The sequence below is a fragment of the Halictus rubicundus genome, chromosome 17 (genome assembly GCF_050948215.1).
Source record: "Halictus rubicundus isolate RS-2024b chromosome 17, iyHalRubi1_principal, whole genome shotgun sequence".
In the NCBI taxonomy this organism is placed as follows: domain Eukaryota; kingdom Metazoa; phylum Arthropoda; class Insecta; order Hymenoptera; family Halictidae; genus Halictus; species Halictus rubicundus.
Window position 1 is genome coordinate 5,036,129 of NC_135165.1, and position 22,376 is coordinate 5,058,504.

The 22,376-nt window shown below is 42.7% G+C and overlaps 1 protein-coding gene across 4 annotated transcripts in view; it reads left to right on the top strand.

Moving 5' to 3' along the window:
* Nolo (ADAMTS-like no long nerve cord) overlaps positions 1 to 22,376 on the top strand; it is a 347,161-nt gene that overhangs the window by 292,103 nt on the left and 32,682 nt on the right. For all 4 annotated transcript variants that reach the window (XM_076802679.1, XM_076802682.1, XM_076802680.1 and 1 more), the window contains 2 exons: positions 7,924 to 8,065; positions 9,114 to 9,243. In XM_076802679.1, the coding sequence (XP_076658794.1) occupies positions 7,924 to 8,065; positions 9,114 to 9,243 (272 nt within the window). The remainder of the gene's footprint in view (positions 1 to 7,923; positions 8,066 to 9,113; positions 9,244 to 22,376) is intronic.

A 22,376-nucleotide genomic window follows, 5' to 3' on the forward strand; every position in this document is an offset into this window, starting at 1 on the left:
TGTGCATTTTTAACCCTTAGCACTCGAATGGCGACTGTAAGGCGCCACTAAAAATTGCTGTATCATTATTCAAAATATTTTTTACACTATTACATTTGTTTGTATGTAATAAATTACTAAACACTTCAGTATTGTACGAGTAAAATGCACCATTTTCATGTGTATAACACAAAAAATATATATACAATGAAAATATTCTAAGTCAGAATATATGTTTCGTTTTGGAGTTAAAATACCTTCGAGTGCAAAGGGTTAAATATGAATGTACGAAACATAAAACAGTGAGGGTACTAGATGAATCTAATAATGTAGGCATGTAATTTTCAAATAATTGAAATTACTCACAAAACAAGTAAATTCGTATTTAACCTCTGCAAATTATGCATAAAAATTTTATTTTATTTGACTGCAATTTCGAGGTAATCGTCCCACTTCTAAACAATCGTAACCTCTCTGTTTATTCTATAAGTAATCAAATATTATTTTTATCCATTATTTATGAATTTCGCCCTTTGCCGTTGACTCTCCCCTGTAAGGGGTCATAAAGCTAGCAATTATGGTACTTACAGGACCTGAAGCATTCGTTTCCTGTGCGAAAAAATTTCCCGGCGAAGAGAATAATTATTTCTGTGAGCAATGAATAAATAAACGCGTTCGAATTATTGACAGTTGACCCGAGGAAAAATCGGCGAGTGCAAACAGTTCGATTTGTATTCGAAGCTAGCATTGATCGATCAAAATGGGGTTGCTCCGAGAAATCGGCGTTATCTGCCGAAAACTATTTCGCACGGTTGAAAAATTCATCGAGATTTCCTGAAGAAGGAGGATCTCAGCAGGCCGCAGAATTTTCAGGTCCTGTCGGTGGACAAATGGAGAAAGGGACGTATACTATGGCACACATACACATACATACGGGTTACCCTGTGTCCATAGCGTACGCGCGCGCTTACACTCGCGCTGGCAAACAAAACGGGAGAGAGACACAATACGGGCGCTCGGGATTAGGTTTACTTTGCCCCGAGAAGTGGAAACCTGCAGCGGGAGCCCCGTAATTGAAGGATAGAACCATCGAAGCAACCGGTTATTTCTCTAGGTAAACAGGCGAAGAGAAACGGGCAGCCGGTCGGGCGTGCAAAATGAAATATCGCGGAACTTAACGGCGCCGATCCCCTGTTCTTGCAATCCCGGCTGTCCTCGGCTCGATCCGTACAAATAATACCTTTACATCCAGAGAATGCGGACGTTCCCTGTACACCGGAGAAACCGTACCCGGAAACCGTTCGTCTGGAAACCGGACGATGGGGAATTCGCGAAGAAATTAACACCGCGGACGTTAATCCTTCCGACCGCGGAATCTCACTTTCAAACCGCCGCGAAAAACTGCAGATTCTCGATTAAATAAAACAGCTTTTTCATTTTATTTTCCTCAACCTTCAACCCTCAGACAGCTGATCATTACACGGTGTCCCGTGTGAAGTTTTGCCCGCAATTATTTCTGATACTCGTTACTATTTCTCAGCTCGTTGTGAAAAATACGTCCAGTAAAACTTGCTCTGTTTCGAGGGAGACATCTTATGGTGGTCACTTTTCTCTAAGTGTTTTGTTTTTTTTTTTACGGAACTGTATGGTTTTATTTAGGTAAGCTTGTAGCCTATCCCGAGACGAATTTACTGACCTATAACAGTTTCGTCTTCCAAGGTCATTCAAGGTCGTCCAGTGCCGTTTACAATTTAGCTAGAAAGGGCTTCTCCTAGACAATCGTTCTATTGTTCCTAGTGAAACAACTGTTCACTTAACTAATTCGCCAGGAACTGAGTAATTGAATGACGTTTTTGACACCCTGGATCAAAATAGACCCGGGCTCCGTTGTCCGAGGGTGAAGAACACAGAACATTCTGTGAAAGCGATTTTTCCATGACATTTGGCGAAATTATAGCAGTGTGTACGCAGACGTACTATACCGCAGTTGCTAGTTGAAATTCTATTCTCGGTACAGTAGAATTGTTTATCCGAAATCCATTTATTGTCGCAAAATTCGGTACTCGATTTAGTAAACATTAACTCCTATTACTGAGCCTCACTCCAATTATATAAACGCCTACTGCAAGGACGTAATACACAATCCTAAACGATGGTGAAATAATGTCGAAAGCAGCACAAAAGGTGATGAAACTACGGAAGAGAAGATGCAAATGCAGAAGAACAAAGGAACAAGACAGACAGCGCATAGAACAGATAGAAAACACTGATGTCGAGTTCCCAGACATATTGACGCCCTTATAAATGTTATTCTAACAGTCTGAGGAAATTATTTTAGATTTGAGAATTTTCGCTTGCAAATTCCTACCGATTCTATAACGATTGAATATATTGGAATCGCAGTTCTGCGGGCAGCTTCGGAAAAATACGTGACGGTACTAAATTCGCGAGAAAACTGTAATTGTTTAACCCCTTAACGCACAGTTTTTTTTTAAAAAACCGGCCAAAAGAAATCAATTTTTGATATACTGCGCTTTTGTTCCATGGAAAAAGGCTATATTTTATTCTTGAATGAATACGTGTTATAGCTTGCAATCCCATGTAAATGATAAATATCAATAAAACGATTTTTTTTCATTGCTTTCACATTGTTATTTTCAATTCTCGATTATATTCGAGTGTGAAAAATTATACCAGCATAAAATACAACGCCGCTCGAATTATCTCGAGTGTGCACAGTTTGGCCTGCTTAGCGCGCTCGAATTAACTCGAGCGTACAAGCTAAGGGGGCCGGCAGGCATTTGGCCTTGACTGTCACGCTATGTTATCCTGTGCCTTTTTTCTAGACATTTTACGTCTTAAATAAGTAAGTAATCAATTAAAAACGCATACCACCGTGTTTGTGCATGTCTTTGCTACGTCTTTTTTTCGATGCGAACACTAAATCTCTCGAAATTAAGAGAATCTCTCAGCGGCAGCCATCTTGTGACGTCATACTTGCTTGAGAATTCTAATTTTCTGCCGAATATTACAAATTACTCCACGATGAGGTAGAAATTCGCAAATTGGGCTCTGTACAGACGTAGATTGGACTTTTACGAAACACAATTAACCACTTCTAAACTGCTCATTGCAATATTGAAGCGGCAGTTTGTCTAGATTTTGACCCTTGAATACGTATATGGATTTCAAACCATGCCGGCCCCCTGAAGGGGTTAATGGCAGTGAACACGTTTTTGTTTCAAGATCGAGAGAACCGAGTGGACTTTTTATAGACCTCAAACTCGAAGCTTTCTAATCCGCCGTCGTTTCTCGGGCAGAGTGTTCCATCAGCGGCCGATCGCTGTAAAGATTTGTTCGAATCGACGTCGATCCACGAAATCTTGGATTATCTCGCGACATCCGATGGTTGTAGGGATCTCGTTAGGCTCGTGTCTCTCGTTTTTACAGCCCTCGGCGGGGCCCCGTTTGACTGGCGTCGCGTCTCCCGTTCAGCTGGCGCCTTCTCTGCCAGTTTGGTTCGCTCTTCTTGCCCGGATAAGGGATGAATAATGTACTCCCCGACCTCGGAGCAAACCTCCATGCAGCCTGAATGACAAATCAGTTTGCCGTCCGAGCCAGGTCACGAATCGACGTCAGCTTCTCTCCATCGCCTTTTTCCACCTCCCCCCTCCCCAACCCACCCCATACCAGCCCCCTAACCGAAGAACCTGAATTTGTACCGTCGATGCTGGAACAGCCCGCATCCGGATTCTGCGCCAGCTAGGTCGAGTGTGCTACCTTTCGCTCCTTTTTTCAGCAGGTTTCATTGATTAATCTTTGATAGTGCTTCGGGCGCTTTGTGAGCCACCGTCGATCCGAGAATCCTTCGACGACAGTAAAGTTCCGTGGATCGTGTGCATGTTTTGTGTTTCACCGTTTAGCTACTTCCGCTCTTGGGACGTTACAGGCAAACATCGCGAGGATATATTGACGTTGGATTTATTGGGCAGGAAGTAGTCGTTCCAGTTGGTTTTTATTATTTAGACCTCCTTGACAAGTCGAGTAAACTTGAGGAATAATGTTCAGTCTACCAAATATACATTTCTTCTGAAGGGACACGAAATTTTATTCTTCTGTTGTCGATATGGTGACCATATTTTCTTGCAGAAAATAGAAAACAAATCAGGAATTGTTTAAAAAATATTTAATTTTTTAGAAGAAGAAGTACGGAAGAATAGAATAGGAATCAGCTTCAGTAAGATAAACGATCTCAGATTATCATCCACGACACAGAATTGTGTCAACCATAATGGTGGTTAATATTACAGCGTTGATCTAAAAGAGAAGAAGCTTAGAAACAGTGTAAAATAAGATTGATAAGTAGACCGGAGATCATTACGCAAAATAAAAGTTATGAGTTTCTTATTAGCTGAATCCGAGAGATTCACCTTCTTAACCGTTTGCACTCGAAGTTGCTATTTTAACTCCAAAACCAAACAAACAAATTTAGTAATGTGAAAAATATTTTGAATAATGATACAGCAATTCAGTACAGCCTTACAGTCGCCATTCGAGTACTAAGCTTTGAATTGCATCTGCTAATTTTTCTCGTGAATGCATGAGATCCGCAGTCTATTGACAAGCAACAATTCGAGCTAATCAAGCCGCGCGCCATGCTGAAATCGCGAGAAGCGTCCGACAGGCGGGCGACGTCTTTAATTTCTGCGTCTGACGATCGCTCGCGTTATTTCTATGCATCCAGGCACCGCCCACGAGTATAATACCCGTAGGACATAATCGTTCCACGGAAGGAATCCGCGAGCATCCTTCGAGAGGTCGATAGAGGCTTCCCGAGCCCCGGTCCTCCCCGCCTTTCAGTTAGCCGTCCGTAATACAAAGCTCATAATATCCGGCTGTGTTCGCCGGAGAGAGGAGCTGCTCGGATACGGATAAAAAGTACGCAAGAAATTGGAGATATATATAAAACATACATATATACTATATGTATACATATACAGGCGGCACGGTGGTCTGTAGGAATGAATTCCGTCGTATTCAGTGAAAACGGACGAAATAAGGCGGACAAAGTGATCGGCAGGGAAAAACGCCGGCCCTCCTCTACAGCCGGCTCAAATCCCATTCTACGGGAAACTATGTTAAAAGGCAGAAACGAGTGTAGAGAAAAGAACGTCTGAGGAGAGAGAAAAAGAGAGAGAGAGAGAGAGAGAGATCGGAAGAGCGAAAGGGAAAGAGTGCGAGCAAAATGGGGGAGGGAGAGAAGAGGAACCGGTGCACCAACCGTCGGAAGGGTGTATTGAGCGTAATGGGCTAACTCCGGTGGGTGGCAAAGGCTGCGGAAAGTGTACCGACTGCCGAATGGAATCATGAAAGCCAGTCTGAATAATTGAACGCCAGTCAAATTTACGTAACGAAATAGCGGAGAGATGGAAAGTCGCGGAAATCGCCGATTTACTTTCCACTGAGATCTTGTTATCTAACGGGACCGGGGGTGGGGGTGGGGGGTGGCCGAGCTTCCTAAAGAGAGGAATTACATCTATTGCCCGGCCCTTGTTGCGTCAGAGGATTCTGCGGCCTAGCGAATTATTTCTGAAGTTTGCTCGAGGAAAATGAAATATGACGACGGGCTGCTGCGGATCTTTATGCGAAATACTAGTTTTTTAAATTCGTTTGATCGATTATCCGCACTTGCAACGAGCATTTCATCTATGCTCGAAATTAAAACATACTTATGTTACGTCTCGAACGTATTAGTTGCAAAATACGAGAGCTAGGTACACATTTATTTCTTTTCGTAATCATTTTAACCGGGTGAAACTAATATAGCAGTATTTCTGCATTCTGTAACTGTATATACTCTTTTGCTTTTGTTCTGCGCATTTTTGTCACAACTGCATAAAATCCAAGGTCCAGTCATTGTCTAATGCGCGTACTAATTGGGCGTGATTTTTATAAAAATTTGTGCCGATGGCCTTCCTATAGGCAAAGTGTTAAAAGCTATCAAAGACTGATTCGAATATTGGTTGGAAGGATTTATTTCCAAGTCGGTTTCATACGCACCGAGGTGGCAACATATCTCCACCCAGTCTTCGTCGCCGGAAAATGTTTAATTCGCCACTTCATGAATGTTTCGCAAAATGTACTTAAAGAGGTAAGCCGTGGGAAAAGAGCGGTAAACGCGCCACACAAAAATCGTGTGTTCCAGATTTAAATTTCATTTGAATTCCCAGCGGCGCACTTGAAACCGACCTCGCGCGCAGCTGCGGGCTTGCAGGCTTGCACCGAGACATGCAGCTCCGAAAGATCGAGAAACGGATCGAGACTCGTTGTAAAATGAAATTTCGATTCGTTCTTTCGTCCTGCCTCTTTCTTTTCTTATCCGAGGAATTATTATGTTATCCAGCGGTGTTATTGGCAGAATAAATGAAGTTGTATATATAATTAATAATTTAAAATTGCATGGTGTGCTAAAATGCACTTACGAGTTATATCACGAGTTAAACCTTCTCTCGCTTTTCTTTCCACCATTGTTTTTTCCCTCTCTCTCTCTCTCTCTCTCTCTCTCTACCGTTTCTCCGGCACCTTTTCCTCCGATCGTCGAGCAGAAGGCATGATTCACCGCAGTTATACTCGCCGCGTAAATTTCGCGGACTGCGCGATTCGAACTGTCGAAGAATTTCCGGTCGAAGTATAAACGTAGTTTCTAAACGCTCGCGAGGAACGAGGGAACGTGTTCTCGATATAAAGGCGGCCTTTGCCGAGCACACGGGACGAGACGGAGGCGTGAGACTGACAGAATTTTTCGAAAAATTCTACCGCGAACCCGTGAAATTGAATATTAACCGGGAATACGCGGCGGGGCGTGCGCGTGTTATGTGAACGTCGAAAGACGTACCCCGGGAAACGTGCGGCCGCGGACGGGTTTTTATAAAATATTTTAGACCTACGTCGCTGGGAAATCGTCATAAATAATGGAAAACCGACGAAAGTAGACGGGGGCCGACCGTCCTCCGAGGACCATCCAAAAAATTCGAACGTGAGAAATGATTTTTACGCAGCGGGAAACCCCAAGTAGACCACCTAAATAATAAACAATAGTGCACACTCTTCTCATCGCTAAACTTTTCATCTTTATCCACGTTGCATAACTTCGAACGGTCATTTTACATTTTTCAAGAGTCTTCGCTGAAGGGCACATCAGAAAGTCTGTATCAGAAAAGCTAAGGTCAAAAAAAAAAACAACTGTGCATAGTTTTCTACCGCTTTGGTAGTCACAATTGTCAGTCACGTCCAAGAAAATCCTGGTAATGCAACTTCAATCATTACAATGTTCAGTCACGTCCAAGAAAATCCTGGTAATACAACTTCGATCATTACAATTTTCTACATCGGCCGAGAAAACTCTGTTTACACTACTGCAATCGTCACAATTGTCTGTTTTGTCCAAGAAAGTCCTTCTTTTGTAGCTACACAGTTCTTAGAAACAATATTGCAATCGATACAACACGGAAAACTAAAGCAATTCAAACGAATTCAAGTCATAGACAAAAATCAGTAGTATAGGATCGATAATGGTCGGCCGGTTGGCATCTCTTCAACGAGCGCTAAGAAAATCAATCCGAGTCCAATCAAAACCGCCCGTTCCCACGGCTGTTTGTTCCCAGAAGCGAAGTAACACTCTTCTGGGCGACGTTGAAGAATTCAAGTCTTGCGAGCGGGACAATAAAAAGCCGCCAGGAGGGAAGGGGGGGTGGTTCTATAGGTCAATTTTTCTTCGCTAATTCTTTGCGCCGTGAGTAATTGCGACTCATGGTCGAAAGAGCCATTTGTACGGAGGAGAGGCAGAGAGGGGGAGAGAGTGAGAGGGTGGAAGGAGGAGGAGGATGAAGAGAGGAGAAGCGGAAAACGTTTTATTAATCGAATCGGTCGGAATTTCTGTTTCAGAAGGTCGGCTGCGACTTGCGAGTCGGCAGCAACAAGAACACGGACGCGTGCGGCGTGTGCGGCGGAAATGGATCGAGCTGCCAATCGCGGTACTCCTGGAGTTTGGAATCGATATCCGCCTGCTCGAAATCATGCGGCGGAGGTTAGTAGTGGTTACCAAGTTCATTTACTTGAGCCGGCTCGGCTCGGCGCCCGCGCTCACGCCAGTCCATTTACATCGGCATCGGGAGCAATGAATTCTAATGAACTTTGCGCCCGAGAAATCGTTGAGCGTTCCACCCCCCCCCCTGTCCAAATTAATAACGGCTACTCCAAGTTGGACCGGCCACGTATTCAATTGTTGCGCCTTCGACAGAGATTGCCCCCTCGTGAAGATTTTGCTTACCGATCAATCATGTCCGAGGAGACACTCTCACCCGGAAGCTTCATGTCCATCTTTCGGAATTTTTTGTGGGAAAATGAACTGAATATAGTATACAAAGTCCCTCCTAATGACTTAGTTGGACTTTTAACAATGTTTGTACATTTTTTTATCCTGTAAGAATCGATGGATTCTTCAGGTTTGAACTTAGAAGACAGGTATTAGGTTTCTACTGAATCGTGAATTGAACGAGCATATATGCATCGAGTCGTGTCATGTTTGGTATCAGTTTAGTCAGAGAAATGTCAGGAATATGTTCGTAAAAGTTTCATGAAAAAAATCATTAGAGTTTTACCATCGTTTCAACCTTTTGCACTCGGATGTCCCCTCTGAGGGGACATTAAGAGTCTAGAATCGATGGCTCCGAGTGCAAAGGGTTAATGTTACATTTCCTGACGATCGAGCTTCCGGATCCCTCAAGGGATGTACTGGTACAGTAGTGGAGATCAATTTTGCACAAGCATCGTGCTCATCTCTGGCACGTATATCGAGGCATTACTGTAATTAGCTTTTTGCTGGTTTCTTTCCTTGCTTTGGTACCGAGATGCAAACATCATTCTGTTTGAAAATTTGAATTTTCTTTTAAAATTATTTTCATACTGCAAGCAATTCAAGACGACAGAGTCAGGTGTCTCACGGCACATGATTCTTTTGCGAAAAGTCGCAAGATCGGTGATCTAGCCGGCGAAAAATCGTGCGAAACGGCGAAGAACGTTTCAAAGAACGAGCGATTTGTATCGTGAAGTGAATGCAGTCGTCTTTCCGACAGGCTTCAAGCTGGCAGTGGTGGTGTGCAAGAGCATGCCAGACGAGACCGTGGTGGACAACAGCTATTGCGATCCGGACAGCCGACCGGAGACGACCCGGATGCCGTGCAACACGCACCTCTGCACTGCAAAGTGAGTACTTTCTGACAAACGGAGGCCCCGGTCTGGGTTTAGGTCTGCGTGCACACTATCCGCACGTCAAAGAACGTTAAACTATCAGCGTCCGCGGCGCGAGTTCTCGCGTCGAACTCGAGCGAACGTGCGGGGCGTACATGGAGCTGGGAATAGGGGCTCGCCGTGCAAAAGCGGCGCCGTTTGACGGATTGCTCGCGGATTTTTGCACGCATCATCGCGTGACAAAAACCGGGTTCCATCGGGGACGACACTCGTGCCCGAGATATCGCGATTGCTCTTCGTTTCGATCGAACGTTCCGTCTGGATCGGACTTACGTGCCCCCTCTCTCGGCTGTGTCAGCAGACTACCCTGGGAGACTGACTGTAGCAGTTATTAGATCGTCCAATAACTCGTGACGTTTCTCACAGCTAGGATTTATGTCAAAAATGAAAGAGATCAAGACGACACACAAAACAGTAAAGACATTTGGAGAATTTTGTGATATACAGAGTGTCGGTTCTGTTCTAAAATAAATGAATAGAACCGAACGGTTCCATTTCCCTTCAGGCAGATTGTAATAAATGGTCCAGAAGTTGGACGGGTTCGCTCGTTGAGGAATTCTAGTGGTCCCTTTTTGACATAACGTAAAACGAATTCGCTAGAGACCTGCGCTGTTGATGTCGGTTTCGTTTTAAAATTACCAAACGCGACGCAATTTCGAGCAAACAAGCAACCGTATTCGCTCGAAAATCCCAAAGAAACGTTCGGAAGCCGTTCCATTCTGTAAGGGACCATCCGCGCGGCGTTCGAACGACCGGGGAACAACATCATTAGCGCTTTTTCTAATCGAACGATCCAATTCGGACGAGCGTGCTGTGTTCCGCGCGGGTCCTGCTGTATTTCCCGGGGCAGGACATTGGGAATCGGAATTTCCACTTTTGGGATTAACGCCGGCCAATCTTCTCTGACCAATTTCCTCGCGCGGCCGCGAACAAAGCAAGAACTCCCGATTATTGTTGGACAAGGCGCGCAGCCCGGCGCTCTTGCACACTGGCAAACAGGCAAACAGACGGAAAAGGCAGAGACAGAGAGACACGGGGGTATGGCAATGGCGGCGGGCACAATGTTGGTGGTACGGGTATGCATGCGGGCGGGTTTCACCGCTCTGCGCAGAAATGGGTACGGTGGCCGTGTGGACTCGCAATATTCGCCCGAGAACGATGGGCCGGAGCTTTCAAGCGGACTGAACGGCCATTAGTCGGGAGAACGCGAGAGGGAAAGAGCGAAAGCCCGGCGGGCCTCTTTCTCGAAGAGACCTGGAAAAACAAGCCCCGCAGTCCTTTCCGCAGAAATACACCCGATCCGCGTTCCGTTCCGTTCCGTTCGCCACCCCCGGCGCACCACCCCCGCTGCGGAAAGCAACGATTGTGAACACTTTGCCCGCGCGAATTGCTCGGCGAACATCGAAACGGTCGGGGAAGTTCGTTTCCCGAAAATACTGCGATCTATCGCCGACCCTGTCTCCGTCGTTGGCTTCTGCAAACTTCTTGTTAATACCGATAACAATTTTTATTGAACCAGGTTTAGGAAGGAACGATTTATCTAGAATATATTGTCAAACAAGGGAGGAATATCCGCCATCGGAGAACTAAAATTATAATGTCATGAATAACACACACATTGGATTCGAATAGAAATGAGAGGAGTGTACAAGAGTTCAGGGAAGAATAGACCAGCAAAGCCCGATAAAACAACAATCAGTGTCTTGCACTATAACACGTTGCCAGTTCAGCTCAGACCGTCGAGATAGTTCGACACCTGATAAAATAGTAACGCACTTTTCCCAATAATTGAGGAATCGACGTCCCAGAACCAGTCGGAAGTGTCGCGGAATAATTAATAAATTTCGAAACAGATTTTCCTGGACTCCTCGGCGCGAGTTGCGAGTTGTCGATCGAGTTTCTTATCGGTCGCTAATTACGACCGTATATTTTTATCGAAATTCTCCATCCCCGCGTCTCTCTCTCTCTCTCTCTCTCTCTCTCTCCTCGTTATAACCGTGTAAAAAGCACGCGGAAAAGGTAATGCATCCATGCTCTCGCTCATCACGGCCTCCCTCGCGCGTACATCAGCGCTTTACACCGCTGCGAGCATTTTTTCCGTTTTATCATAACGTCGATTCGCGTGCAGCCGAAAAAAATGAGACCGGGGAAAAAGGAGGCGTGCTGCTACCACGCTATCAGTTCCGTACGGCGATGAAACCGCTTGCTCGCCTTCTTCTCTGAATCGTTCTGAGAATCATCTTCGAATCTCGGGAAACTTTTGATTAGGTCGCGAATTTTTGCGGAATTTATCGCCTGCGCGAATTTGTACCAGATCGTCCTCGAGCTCGTTTCGTTCACGAATAGCGTGTTAGGAAATAATACTTGGCATACAAAACTGATAGGAAAAACATAAAAGTATTTTCATTTTGATCAAATATCTGCGATTTTATAAAAGCAATTTTTTCCTTTGATGGAACGCTGCGTTCCATGCTTCGGATTTTATGCATTTATGATAAAAATGAGTAGACGAAATTTAAAACAGTAAAATGATTTGAGATCATCGATGGATTACTTTCGTCTGAATGAAACGTAACCCTTAACGCTCCAAGTGTGCCTCTCAGGCACCACCGATGTGCGACCGATTAATATAAATATTGTAATCAAAATTATATTACCTCTGAGATGAATAAAGATTGCTTTGAATGACTTTAATATTATTATTTACACGTCATTGTAGCATTTCAAATCCGACACTTAAAAACTTGCAAGTCGTAGTATGATGAGAATTAGTTGGAGTTGCCGGTATATTCACAATTAAAAGTCGGAGCGTTAAGGGTTAAAGAACCGATGAATTTTCTGTTTCTGATAATTGATACAGACAATTGGTATTTTAATTACACTCTTGACGAAGCGTCAAACAAATGGTAATCCCGAAATGTTTATAATTGGATCGTCCACTGTAATAGTAAAATTGATTCGCATCTACCGATACTGTAAACATAACTAACTCTGCGTTCGAAGTCTAAATTGAAAGCCCACTCGAGGGTTAAACGAGAAATCGACTATTTTGGACTGCGTCGTGAATTGTTCGGAATTAATATGCATATTTTGAACGTCATCATTTTCGGCGTCGGCCAAGCTGATACGTAGAAATTATCGACAGCGGCACGCGGTATTGAAAAACCCCATTACACGTCGGCCAAATCCGAGGATTCCCAATTGTTCGGTGCAAATAGAGCATCGTTACCATTTTCTACGATCATGCTGTACATTTCCGGCCTCGTCAACGCGGCGCAAACATTATTTTAAAAAGCCATTCCCATCATATATATATACAGAGCGTTTCGCTCTGCTGTGTCACGTGAAAATATTTTTATGACGAACTCGCGCTTTTTTTTTATGATAACGCGCGTTGAAAGCGCCTCCATTCTGCGCGCGAGCATCGGCAGCCGGCGTTTTTCGCTCGATATTGAAATATTCGATATAATAGTGCACATTCTAAGAGAAAAATTTAGCTGACGGCTCCTCTCCGTTGTACACTAACTCACTGTACTGCACAGAGTGGTCTAGGTAAATCGGATCACCTAAACATCCGCATTACTTTGTAGCACAAAACAACTTCTCAAAAAATCGTACTGTTTCTGGAAGCACATATAATCCTAGAAATATGCAGTTCCTTCAGTGATCTTTTTCCTCTCATTTCTTCTTTGTGAAACAGCTAAAAAATACTGTACATCAACTTTTAGGAGTAGATTCAGTCACGAAAAAAATTTTCCAAAGTTTCTAGAGAAGAACGTGTCTTCAGTTTCTCGCTCGCTGTATCACGCAAAAATATCTTAGAAGAAAATGAGCGTTACGAAAGTAGAGGATTCGAGCTTGAAAACGAACTCAGCCTCTGTTACAGAATTATGCCAATTTAGCTGTAGACAATTCGTCGAAAATCATAAATTTAATGAGCCGATAGTTTTCGGAGCCAGTGCTTGTACCTATCGATTAAACCGTCAGACTCTTTCTCGGTCGCCTAGCATAGTGATTCGGTTGGTTTCCCGCGGCGCAGAAGGAAAAATTATGAACGTCTCTGGTCCGCGGAATGACGTGCCAGCCATAAAGTCGAGTCACAGATGAGAGAGAGAGAGAGAGAGAGAGAGAAGAGAAGAGAAGAGAAGAAAAGAAGAGGATCAGCGAAAGGTATCGCCAAGAATCTTCCCGGCCTTGTGCTCCTGAAAAAGTTATTTAACGGAATTCCAGGACTTTTACGTTTGCCAGGAATGCGAATTCACGGCCGTGGAACGACTCTGCCTGTTTCACTCGATGATGCTTGTTGTACCACGCCGGTCGAAATTACGACCGGCGCGCGAGTACGGACCAAGACAGTTTATTCACCGCGCCCACGGAATATGCTTTTGTTCTTTGCCTCTCGCGGCTCACATAACACAGAAATTCGCGGCAATTTATGACGGACTGGATTCTCCGGCCGAAGATCCAGAAGAAAGGAAAAAAGAAACCACGGCGAAGCTCCGCGCGCAGGTCGCATGGTTCAGCAATATTTTATCTTTTTTGGTGCCGCGACGGCGAAACAGTGTGCTGCGATCGTTCCTGCCGTTCGGTTGTAACATTTAAATGTTGATGTCCCGGAGCGAAATGACAAAGCGACCGAGATCGGTTCGGTTGGGATCGGTTCTTGCATCGTTCGATTGTAACGAAATTAATTTTTAGTCACAGATCACAGTCGATATTTACTCGATATTTGTCTCAAATATCTAGCGGATAAAGGTCTCAGAGCTATCCCCACGGCCAAGCAGCTTCGCTGTCCTTTTCTGCGTTCGGTGTACCAAAGAATGGTGTCTTCGTTGTGGATATCGAGTAGACACTGTATTAGGCGTTTAGAAATTTCAGTTCTTCGTTGACTACTATAGCTACTAGGTCTTTTGCGTTCGAATACTTAAGCGTCCACCTTTCCACCGTCAACTTTGCGAGACTCTTCGAACTCGATATTTGACACAGCGTTCGATTACCGCGTCGGGAGATCCAGTGTACTCCATCGCAGTGTTCTCGATACGAAGTAATCGCAGTTGGAGAAACTGCAAATTGTTATGCTGGATCCGAGAAAAACGAGCTCGGAGTTAAGTAACAACGCAAGCTACTGGAAATCACTTCTACAGTTGTAACCCGAGCCGGTGGAACTATCTTAAGGAAATCCAAGAGAGAGCTAATTCAAGAAGTCAAACAAACGTTTATATTCTGCGTTCCGGCGATTCGAAACGCGAAAGTTCACGCGGTGCAACCGTTCCCGATAAAACGTAACGATCGGTCGGAATAACGAGAAACAGGGAACTGGAGAGAAAAGAGAAAGAGAGAAGGAGGGAGAGAGGAAAATACCGTCCCGAGGATATTTTTTCGCAGAAACAATCTTAGCTCCCAGGAACGATACAGCCTGTTCTTTGTCCGGATAAAGGAGAAACCCATTCTCCCACCCTCGGGGGGATAAAAAGCGTAGCTTTAAAGCTCGCTCCCGATGAGAATCGTTCGCCGGCCGAGCAGACACTACGTCGGCGACGCAGATCGGACAAAAAATACCAGCCACCAAACCATTCTCCGGGTTGTACAGCTGGATATATACAGCGCCGCGTTCGAAACGTAGCACGTCGTCCGGACGTGTTGTGCTACACGGGACCTGTCTCCCTTTGTGATCGAAATTATGGTTCGACGTCCACCAATGGCTCGATGATCCGCCGCGACAACAGCACCGCTCGCGTTTATCTCTTCACAGACATCTTCGAGAAACGGCCGATGCTGGTTATCGATCGACTCGGTCGCGGGGAGCCCCGCGCGTAAATATTAGGCTGTAAACCTTGCGTTTATGACACCTTAGAAAATCTGTAGGCCATGCTGCGTCAAACGTTTCTTACGCGGTCGTTCGCTTCTTGCTGAGAAAGCGGCGGTTCGCTCGGAGTTTAGTATGTTTATAGAAGCTGCTGACTGGCGGTACAAGGGGATGATTCTGCGCCAAAAGGCGCAGGAAAATGTAGAATAAAGTTTTCGAAAATATTCGAACGCTCGCTCATATTTCGCTCTGTAATTACTATCAGATACAAGTATTAAGATTGTATATAGAAAGTGTGGAGTGAGTTCGAGAGGGGTTGTAAAAGGTTTGAGACATTAAACATTAAAAATCATCTGAATTTATTAGAAGATATAGAAGCCAGTTCAGAACGGTTCCCACTTATTAATAATTTAACTGGGTCGAAAGTAATAATTTCGATGCCATTCGATTCTTTCTATCTTTACACTGTATTAAATCCCAACTACTCATTTAAAAAAAATAAGAAACTAATGAAAATATTCTAACGCTCCCTATATGAAAATAATATTGCAACTACTATCAGATAGAAGTATTAAGATTGTATATATAAAGTGTGGAGTGAGTTCGAGAGGGGTTGTAAAAGTTATGAGACATTAGACATTAAAAATCTTCTGAATTTATTAGAAGATGTAGAAGCCACTTCAGAACGGTTCCCACTTATTAATAATTTAACTGGGTCGAAAGCAATAATTTCGATGCCATTCGATTCTTTCTATCTTTACACTGTATTAAATCCCAACTACTCATTTTAAAAAATAAGAAACTAATGAAAATATTCTAACGCTCCCTATATGAAAATAATATTGCAACTACTATCAGATAGAAGTATTAAAATTGTATATATAAAGTGTGGAGTGAGTTCGAGAGGGGTTGTAAAAGGTTTGAGACATTAAACATTAAAAATCTTCTGAATTTATTAGAAGATGTAGAAGCCACTTCAGAACGGTTCCCACTTATTAATAATTTAACTGGGTCGAAAGCAATAATTTCGATGCCATTCGATTCTTTCTATCTTTACACTGTATTAAATCCCAACTACTCATTTTAAAAAATAAGAAACTAATGAAAATATTCTAACGCTCCCTATATGAAAATAATATTGCAACTACTATCAGATAGAAGTATTAAAATTGTATATATAAAGTGTGGAGTGAGTTCGAGAGGGGTTGTAAAAGGTTTGAGACATTAAACATTAAAAATCTTCTGAATTTATTAGAAGATATAGAAGCCAGTTCAGAACGGTTCCCACTTATTAATAATTTAACTGGGTCGAAAGTAATAATTTCGATGCCATTCGATTCTTTCTATCTTTACACTGTATTAAATCCCAACTACTCATTTAAAAAAAATAAGAAACTAATGAAAATATTCTAACGCTCCCTATATGAAAATAATATTGCAACTACTATCAGATAGAAGTATTAAGATTGTATATATAAAGTGTGGAGTGAGTTCGAGAGGGGTTGTAAAAGGTTTGAGACATTAAACATTAAAAATCTTCTGAATTTATTAGAAGATATAGAAGCCAGTTCAGAACGGTTCCCACTTATTAATAATTTAACTGGGTCGAAAGTAATAATTTCGATGCCATTCGATTCTTTCTATCTTTACACTGTATTAAATCCCAACTACTCATTTTAAAAAATAAGAAACTAATGAAAATATTCTAACGCTCCCTATATGAAAATAATATTGCAACTACTATCAGATACAAGTATTAAGATTGTATATATAAAGTGGGGAGTGAGTTCGAGAGGGGTTGTAAAAGTTATGAGACATTAGTTGCTCGACTTGCGGATCTTTATGCAAAATAAAAATCTTCTGCATTTATTAGAAGATGTAGGAGCCACTTTAGAAAGATTCCCTCCCGTTAATAATTTTACTAGGTCGAAAGAACAATTTCGGTGCCATTCGATTCTTTTTCTATCTTTACACTGTATTAAATCCTAACTACTCATTTAAAAAAATAAGAAACTAATGAAAATATTCTAACGCTCGCTATATGAGAATAATATTGCAACTACTATCAGATACAAGTATTAAGATTGTATATATAAAGTGGGGAGTGAGTTCGAGAGGGGTTGTAAAAGTTATGAGACATTAGTTGCTCGACTTGCGGATCTTTATGCAAAATAAAAATCTTCTGCATTTATTAGAAGATGAAAGGAGCCACTTCAGAACGATTCCCTCCCGTTAATAATTTTACTAGATCGAAAGTAATAATATCGTTGCCATTCGATTCTTTCTATCTTTATACTGTGTTAAATCCCAGCTACTCATTTTTGTCATATTTGCGTAAAATCCGCAGCCTATTACAAGAATGTACTGAAACAGAATTACAAAAGGTATCTGTAATTTGCTGTCTTGATATCTGCGTTCGTTGCACTCAGTAATCGAGAATACACAATGTAATAAGTATTATTAAATAATTCCTGTTCTGATGAAATATTTAGTATTTTAAAGAATCGCCACCAAAAAATAGCATCGACAGCCTGAATAATTTTTGAACGACAATTTTCTGTGATAAAATTGCAACATTCGCAACAAGCCAACACGCGACAAAGATGGCCGCCAGCGCGAGTGCATCGCAGACGCGGAAACGCGTCTAGATTAAATCGGGGACGCTCGTTTCGGTTCGTTTGCCGACAAACAAAGACCGTTTCCCGGGGATAATTTATGCGAATTCCGTGAAGTACGCGTCCTCCATTGTCCCAGGGTCGGCCTTCAGCGTTATTATATGCGCCCGGGGCGCGAAAACTTCGCTACTTCGATGATGCACGTAACCAGGAACTCGCGGGGCCCGCCAACCAGAACTTCGAGTGGCTCGGGTTACTCGAACTCTCGTTTAACTTTCCGCAAGAGGCGAGTCACGCGACTGATTCCAGGCACATTTTCCTCTTTACACCCTGCCAGACCCCGCGGGAGATGCTACCCCGAAACGGGACCCCCCTTCGAAACGCAAATACAGCCTCCGGTGATCAACAAGATCCTCATAGTTACCGGCGATACAAGACCGTGCACTTAGCTGACCAGTTGTAATGAGATCCTCGCACGCCGAGGTATTGATTCGCTCAAATACCCAAATGCGACTGTTAGGCTCTTTGTGCAATTGGCTGGGAGCTTGCTAAGAGTACACCAAGATTTTTCTATTTTTTAGAGAAAAAAATCCATCTCACTACAGTGTTCATTACTTCATTTTTGTGCTTTATTCCTGTGGCTCAATAGTAACGATTAGGCTGAGGATTTTTAAGAAAATAAAAATTGCCCGAGTCAATTTATAGATACTAGAGCTGCATAGACATTTATTCGTTTGCAACGAGTTCGAAGTAATACAACAGTATTTAATAATTTTTTAAATGCTTTTACTTAATGCAAAATGCACCAGTGCATCAGTTAATATCGGCACAGTTTCATTAAATATCGTTTGGATCTAAATTCTGTTCTTACTGCAATGTTAATATGGATATTATAAATTATAAATTCTAATGTGGAGATTACATTGGAAAATACATTAAAGAGATTAAGTTCAATTTATTTCTGGACACTGTGTAAATTTTTAACGAATACAAGATGCACCTCTGAATGCACCTAAAGATAACTTGTAGGACAGCTCTGTAATGCAGTTTTTAAGCCGATTCGAATATGGTTATCAGTTTCAAAAATATTTCAGTCTCATTTTCAACTTTTCCCTGACATTTGAAACCTGTCAGAATTTTTTCTGTGGCTCATACAAAGTGCAACAGTGAATGCATCAACTAATTCCTAACACAGCTCCACTCAGGACCACTTCGATTTCAATTATTATCTGTTTGCAACTTTAAGCATAAACGTTTTAATAATCGGTAATATTTTGAAAAATATTCTGAAGGGTTCAACGAAAAAAGTAGACGAATAAAATGATAAATTCAGTGACAAATCAGTTATCTTTAGAGTTCGAGGCGAAATTTGTTGGAACTGTCAGTATCGACGCGAACGCAGTTATTTTTGGCATCGTTTGGACCAGGTGTTCAGACGATTAATTACGGAATTGACAGTGCAGCCAGAATTTTGTCGAGAACATGTCGCTCGAGCGGCTGCTAGTGATACAGTCTGTTTCGTGTCTTTGAAGCGCGAGACATTAGCCCTTGCATGATTTAGTGGAAGATGGATCGGGGGACTAATCGCTGGGTTTGTTGGACAGGTGTTTAGATGGGACCATCACGCGCAAGTAATTGAAACGATCAACCGGAATACCAGTGACGTGCAAGTTAATCTATGCAGTGCCTGTTTCTTGTTCCTTGTGCGTCACTGTTCGTCATCCCTTCCCCATCATTCTCTTTCTGGATATGCATAAATCGATCACCAAAGTGTACAAACAAATTCCACGCGTAAAAGTGTACAAATTCTGTCGGCGGAATTTGGTTTACCCTTCTTTTGTATCTAGCCTTTACAAACCCTCAGCGTTTGACCTTCCTAGTGTAATCTGACCCTTACCCATATAAACCATAGAAACCATAGAAAACCTAGTCTAAATAAAAGTCTAAATAAAAAATAAATTCTATTCTTGCAGCGGTCCCTCTCGCGCCCTTTTTTCGTCAAACCATCCCTTCCTTTTTGTGACCGTGTTACGGCCTGCATTTTCGCCCCTCCTAAACTTTTCAGAAAAATCATGCGTGAGATCAGTGTTGTTCGAATCGCGGTAGAGAGAACATCTCTAAAGACTTGTCAATTCGAAACTCACGGTTTCTAGTGTGTGTGTGTGTTTTTAATAATCGTATTTAAACTAATCACTAGACTGCGGATTATTAAAAAAAATAAAATAAAAGTTGGCTGCTGCAATGGACAGGAGCGAGACAGATATTGGATTCTCACTTTAATCATTTTAACAAGTTGTAAAAATAATAAGTTGGTGTTTTGAAATTATTTCAATCTTTCTACAGTTTTAAAGTGCACCTACCCATGCATGTTTTGCTACAAATGCATGAAATTCGCAGTCTAGTGATCACGTTAATTTATTGTTCTGATTCGTGCTCCAATGCAAGTGACATTACAATTGTTATTAGTGATATGTGTTGGCAAATGCAAACAGTGATGGCGAGCGTGGACAAATTTCATGGCATCGGTGTGCAATAAACATACGATTAATTTATCCATCAGAAAGTGAAAGTGAAAGTGCAAGTGAAAGTCAGGTTCGTTGACCTTTGCACGTCCTTTACTTTTCGGCATTGGTCCAGTAACACATATCTCGAAACAGAAAGTGCATTTACGGCTGAAAAAGTGAGTCTTAATTACTATAAATCAATTTCTGCTCTTTGTTCACTGTATCACCGCGACGCAACACCATCACTCCCGCTGAGATTCTATTCTAATTATACAATGTAGTGAAAAATTCTATATTCTATATTATACATTGTGTATTATCGTGGTAAAATATTAGGTGAGCAAATTAATTCGGGACATCATGAAATCGTTCATGAAGATTCAGAAATTATTTATAAGATGAAGTAAACACGCGAAAAGTGATGTAAATTATTTGCGACAGTAGAGTGTTATAAAACAGTGTTATAAATAATCAAAAAATTGAAGAGGAAAGGGCTACGAATTAACTTGTACACCTAATATTATTTCATCAAATCGGACGCAAAAGTCTAAATATCTCGAAGAAAGAAGACGCGATTCGATTGGCTGAAGGGAAAGGGAGAAAGCACGTCGTACCGTGAAGGGCTTAGGCCACTTTGGCGCGTTTCGACAGGCATTTTGTCAGGTCGAGTTTAATTGTCCTTCTCCGTTAATCCGAAGGCTCTGGCCGGCGGTCCATTGAGCAGTTTACCATTAATTACAAGAATAATGTAACCGACGTTGACGCGTTACACGAGCCGCATTGTGATCGGCACGCGACAAACCGGTCGATCGATGCAGCGAGCCCGTCCAGGATCGGAAGATTAACCGTCAAATCTGTCGGAAGGCGGATAATAGAATTTAATTGGGGGTGTATCCCTCTCGTGCGACATGGAATAATGGCCGCTGAAGTATTTAGTGGCTTAATACACAGTTGCGGGTGGGCGGCGGTTTAGGAATCCCGTCCCTCTTGGGGGAAACGGCTGAAACGTCGACCACTTGCGCGGCCCGGCCGAACCAAATTAAACTAAATTCTCCGGCCGTGGCAATTAGCACCAATTTAACGTTGACGAGGCCCCACTCCACCGGTGATTTATTAAACGACGGCGTGCCGAACGAATCGGCTCGGAATCGGCTCCGACGTCTCGATTTTTAAGCCTTCCCGCAGCAGGCCCGATCGATCCCCGGGCCCCTTCGGTTTGCAACACGAGTACACGTAATTAACGAGCCGCCGACTGTTCAATTATTCATAATCCAATTACCGCCATTGTCGCGGAGTAATCTTATTTCTATCGGCGGTTTGCTCTTGGTCAACGTTTTCGCTTCTCCCGCTGCGAATTCTCGTTAGACTCTGCGGCAGACTTTGTAGCAGCTTTCAGCTTATTTTACAGCAGTAATGCGTGGATCAATTCAAATTCTAATGGCTCCGTTATTTTTTTTTTTTTTATATACAGGGTGGTTGGTAACTGGTGGTACAAACGGAAAGGGGGTGATTCTACGCGAAAAAAGAAGTCGAAAATATAGAATAAAAATTTTTCGTTTGAGGTTTTGTTGTCGAGAAAATCGAATTTAAAGATCCGTCGGGTGTTCGCGTGCTTTAGTATGCGCAGGAAGTAGAATTGGTAGGTCATGATCAGACGCAGCAGACAATTCCTATCGAATAACACGCGCATTGGCTGCATTTTCAAACTCGATGTTCTCGAAAACGAAGCTTCGGATGAAAACATTTTATTCTATATTTTCGACTTCTTTTTTCGCGTAGAATCACCCCCTTTCCGATTGTACCACCAGTTACCAACCACCCTGTATATATTTGCAACTGCGAATTTATTTTAGATTTTTAGTTCGAGCCGTCTTGCGATTCGAAACAGCATCTCGCAGGACAGCATCGGCGCAAGAATGGTTTCGGATTCATTCGCGGCACGATCCTCCCTCGCTTGATATGTCCTACTTTTGAAAAGCGTGTAACAATCCATCCTAATTATCCGCGGAGACAAATGATTGTCGAGAACAACGGGGACAGGTTCATCGAATGGGGCATGTTCATTGAGCTTCTGCATTCCGGCCATTATGACGGTTTCCATGACGATACAGGATCGAGGAGAGAGAGAATGATCGGGGGCGGAAACTCGGGGGTGAACACACG